The sequence below is a fragment of the Musca domestica genome, unplaced genomic scaffold (assembly GCF_030504385.1).
Source record: "Musca domestica strain aabys unplaced genomic scaffold, Musca_domestica.polishedcontigs.V.1.1 1, whole genome shotgun sequence".
NCBI classification, from domain to species: Eukaryota; Metazoa; Arthropoda; class Insecta; order Diptera; family Muscidae; genus Musca; species Musca domestica.
Window position 1 is genome coordinate 18,216,616 of NW_026712114.1, and position 4,123 is coordinate 18,220,738.

A 4,123-nucleotide genomic window follows, 5' to 3' on the forward strand; every position below is an offset into this window, starting at 1 on the left:
TTAAATTTAGCATTTAAAGTTCGTAAACAGGTGTTTTCGTAAACAGGTCCACATCTTCGTATAGCCCCCATATAACGGTACCCCCCCCCCCACCGCACCATTCCGATATTTTGATGATTTTAGCAACATTATTCACCGTTTTTTTTTTTCAAGTTTCCCATTTGAATATTGTAATGACTTATTACAAAACGTGTCTTTGCAGGTCCATATCGTTGTATAGTCCCTATATAACGGCTAAATTCGGTATTTTTAAAATTTTAACAGAATTTTTAACGGATTCTATTTTTTTTTTTGAAAATTGCCAAAGTCGTTCCAAATGGTGGAGGGTATTCAAAGTTCGGTCTTACAGCTTTTTTATTTGTTTAAATATAGGAGATTTCTAAGGTTTATTTATAAAAAAAATACGCCGAAATAAAATACTTTATATGACAAAAACTTGCAACAAAAATGCTCTGAAAACATCTGTAAAATCTGTTTTCAATACCGTTCTCCCGTTCGTCTGTAATGAAGTCTTATAAAAATCTCCAAAAATAAAAATTATTCTCAACCAAAAACCAAAAAGAGAAAAAAACTTGATGTTGCAAAGTTTACATCGTGCAGGGCTGGTTGTTGCTGTTATTTCTTAAAAAAGAAGAAATCAAAAAAGAATTGAAAAAAGAACCTCAGACGCCAGGCAACCAATCAGCATGGCTTTCCAGTACCCACCACACTTGGTTGCTGTGGATTTCATTGGTTGCATTGGAGTAGTGAAGTGGTCGGGTCGTAAATCAAACAACAAGAACAACTAACAAGTTGGATGGCTGGCTGGCTGGCTGGATGGACGGACAGCCTGGGTTTAAGGAGCACGTGCTGATGCTGTTGCTAGTCGGAATGGTTATTGTTTGGCGAGACGACCACAATCCCCAGCCAGCTGTTGTTGCTGTTGCTGGCGAATAAAAATTCCAATACATGGGCATCGGGGGCATGCACAAGGATGGTTATTGCAACAACGCACACACAGACACACACACAGAAAATAACTGCTCTGAGTTGGTGTGTGAGTGTGTGCGTGCTTTGAGGGTTGCTTCATCCATTGGAATGCAAAGGAAGGCAATACTCCATTGGATGGTGGCCAACAACTTACCTGTCTTTCGATACCTGCTGTGGTAGATTCACTTGTGAAATTTACCACAACCAGCAGAGCTATAAATAGCGGCCACAGGACTCTGGTTGAAGCAGAAACTCACTTGAGTTGCAAGGAATAACATCAAAGTTTCAAAACTCCTCTCTTCTACTACTCTTCGTAAAAAAACAACGAACCACACACTCGTTCAACATCATGTCGGCCAACGAAGTCTATCGTTATTACTACAAAACCTCCGAGGATTTACAAAGTTTCAAAGGTAGCAGCAGTGAAACCTATTTCAATCCCATGGCGGTCTATAATCCGCCTCAGCTGAATGCCCAGGCCCAATTGCCGGTCCAACACTTCCCGGTGACCAGCAATGGCAATAATTATTTGAATACCCATGGATATTTGAATTTTGAACAGGCCTCTTCGGATGGTTGGCTAACTTCATCACCGGCCTCACATCGTTCGGAAAGTCCGGAATTTGTGGATCTCAATGTGATCTATGGCAATGTCAGTTTGCCCCAATCGCATCAGCAGCAGGTGATGCAGTATCCTCTACTGACGGCGGAACAAATTGCTCCACTACAACAACAAGTCCAACAAATTTCCCCCGTTCCAGTGGAAAGTCCCATCTCAGTGCCTGATACTTGTGTTCCCGTTATGGGCTCCTCCAATGTGGGTACCTGTAAGACCGCAAAGGCCACAACAAAACCCAAAAGGTCCTACACACGTAAAGCCAAAGCCCAGGCAACCACCAGCACCAGCCCTGTCACCATCCCTCAACCCCCTCCAGCAGTAACCTACAGCAACGATGATTTCCAACAATTTGTAGACTTCGACAATGGCGCCCTATTCGAAGACAGTGTCGATGCCGATGATAATCTTATGTTCTTCGATGCCGATGGCCACAGCTCTTCCCAGGATGATTTTGAGGGCAGCGGTTCCTTTGAATTCCATGATCAAGATGACTCCGCTGCTTCTGGACACAACGAATCCGATCCCAATGAATCCCAGGCTGGAGGCAAAAGACGTCGTGGCAAACAAATCTCCCCTGTGGTCAAACGTAAACGTCGCTTGGCCGCCAATGCCCGTGAACGTCGTCGCATGCAAAATCTCAATCAAGCCTTCGATCGTCTACGTCAATATCTGCCCTGTCTGGGCAATGATCGCCAGTTATCCAAACACGAAACTCTGCAAATGGCCCAGACCTACATTGCCGCCCTGGGGGATTTGTTGCGTTAAGCGGTCTTCATTCTCCCGAAAGCTGGAAACTGAGTTGAGCTCGTGCCAAAGTTTGTACCTTGAAGTAATCAAGCCTCCTGCCTGCCTGCCTGCCTAACCTGCCTCAGAATTTTGTTGTAAATAGTTGTTGCTGTGTATGATGTATAGTTGAATTTAGTATTTTTTGAAATTTGTAATTATTATTTATAAGCAGAAAACCGGAAGACATTATTAGTTAAGTTTTTCTTTAAGTTTTTTTATATAAACAAATTATTATAATTAATTAGCCAAAATATATATTTTTATAAAAATTTAAAATATTAAAAAAAATTGTTTTTGAACTGGGGATTTGGGGAAAAAGGCATTTAAATTCAGTAAAATTAAAAAAAAATTGAAATTGCTTAATTTGTAGAAGATAAAAATACATCTATCCATAGAGGATTTCCAATCTTTACAAGTGCTACAAAGGTCTCTCATCTACAGAAGACCGTAAGTTTGTCTGAGACCATATTGAACATTTGGACGGTTTGTATCCTGTGAGATCTTGAAATACTCAATTACAACTAATTTGGTATAGAAATACGCCTGAAACCTAAAATGTTCGAAATGAGGGGGTACAGTGGGCGCGCATTGTGTTCAGCGACAAAGCTTGAATTTTGAAGTAAAGGTCAGACAGAAGAATTGCAAAAACTAACAATACATCAAGAAAAACTAACGGTTTTGTGCGGTTTATGGGCTGGAGGCATCATTGGACCGTACTTCTCCAAAGATACTGCTATCGTAACAAACCTGCGAATGTTGAGCGCTACCGCGGGATGATACCCAACTTTTTTTGCCCAAAATACCAGAGCTTGACTTTGTCGCAATATGCAATTCATATCAGATAGATCCTAGAAATAACCCTGCAACAATGTATGTTGTGACAGGACACGTACAGCAGAAATAATGCCTCCATCAAATTTAAAGGAAATCGACTCATATTACGATATAGTTCCATCTGAATTCAAACTTCAATATTTACTTCACATAAATTCTCAGAATATTTGTTACGGGTAGCTCGGCTCAATACGAGTTCTAAAATTGAAAAAGTGGTAACCTTTTATATTTGGGGTTGAGATTAACTCGCATATCGGGATATTGGAATGAAAAGGTTTTCTGGCGAAACCACTGAACCTATATAATCATAAACTTGATAATGAGACTGGGTTTTTTGAAATTTGAATTATAAGTGTACTAGAAGAAGTAAAAAGCACTAAATACCGTACCTTTTGGTATTATATGAATGGATAGAGCTATAGCCTTGAAGTTTGGCATAAGAATTAAGTTGAGAAAGTAGGGCTGATGTAAGGAGGGTGACATGACAAAACTTCAACCAACTTCAAAGTGTTGTAATTTTTAAGCCACTCATCCGCCAGCGGTTAAAATATCATCCGACAGCGATTATAATATCGTTAAAGCACTCCAGCATTTAAATGTGAATAAATCTTCCGTGTTTCGTACCATCGCTCGTTGCCGTGATACTGGTAGCGTAGCCCGACGTCAAGAAAGTGAACGGAAGAAAACATCAACATCAGTAGAAATGGTTCGAAAAGTAAAGAAGCGACTTGATCGAAACCCGCGTCGCAGTGACTCGTGAGCTGAACATATTGCAATATTCCATTCGGCAAATATTCAAAAATGAGCTCGGGGTAAAGCCATTGAAATTGCAAAAAGTGCAAGAACTTACACCGCAACAGAAAGAAAATAGACTCAAAAGAATTTGGTTTTCTCCGATAAGAAAACATTCGTTGT

At 40.3% G+C, this 4,123-nt stretch overlaps 1 protein-coding gene across 1 annotated transcript; it reads left to right on the plus strand.

The window, feature by feature from the left end:
• Positions 1 to 1,283: 1,283 nt before the first annotated feature.
• LOC101888134 (protein atonal) lies at positions 1,284 to 2,569 on the plus strand. The gene has a single exon (XM_005183964.3). It carries the CDS (start codon positions 1,319 to 1,321, stop codon positions 2,351 to 2,353), a length of 1,035 nt encoding a protein of 344 aa, XP_005184021.2. The 5' UTR covers positions 1,284 to 1,318; the 3' UTR covers positions 2,354 to 2,569.
• Positions 2,570 to 4,123: the final 1,554 nt, after the last annotated feature.

What these genes read in the sequence shown, in the direction of transcription:
- LOC101888134 (XM_005183964.3), top strand. Translation starts at nt 1,319, where the DNA reads ATGTCGGCCAACGAAGTCTATCGTTATTACTACAAAACCTCCGAGGAT.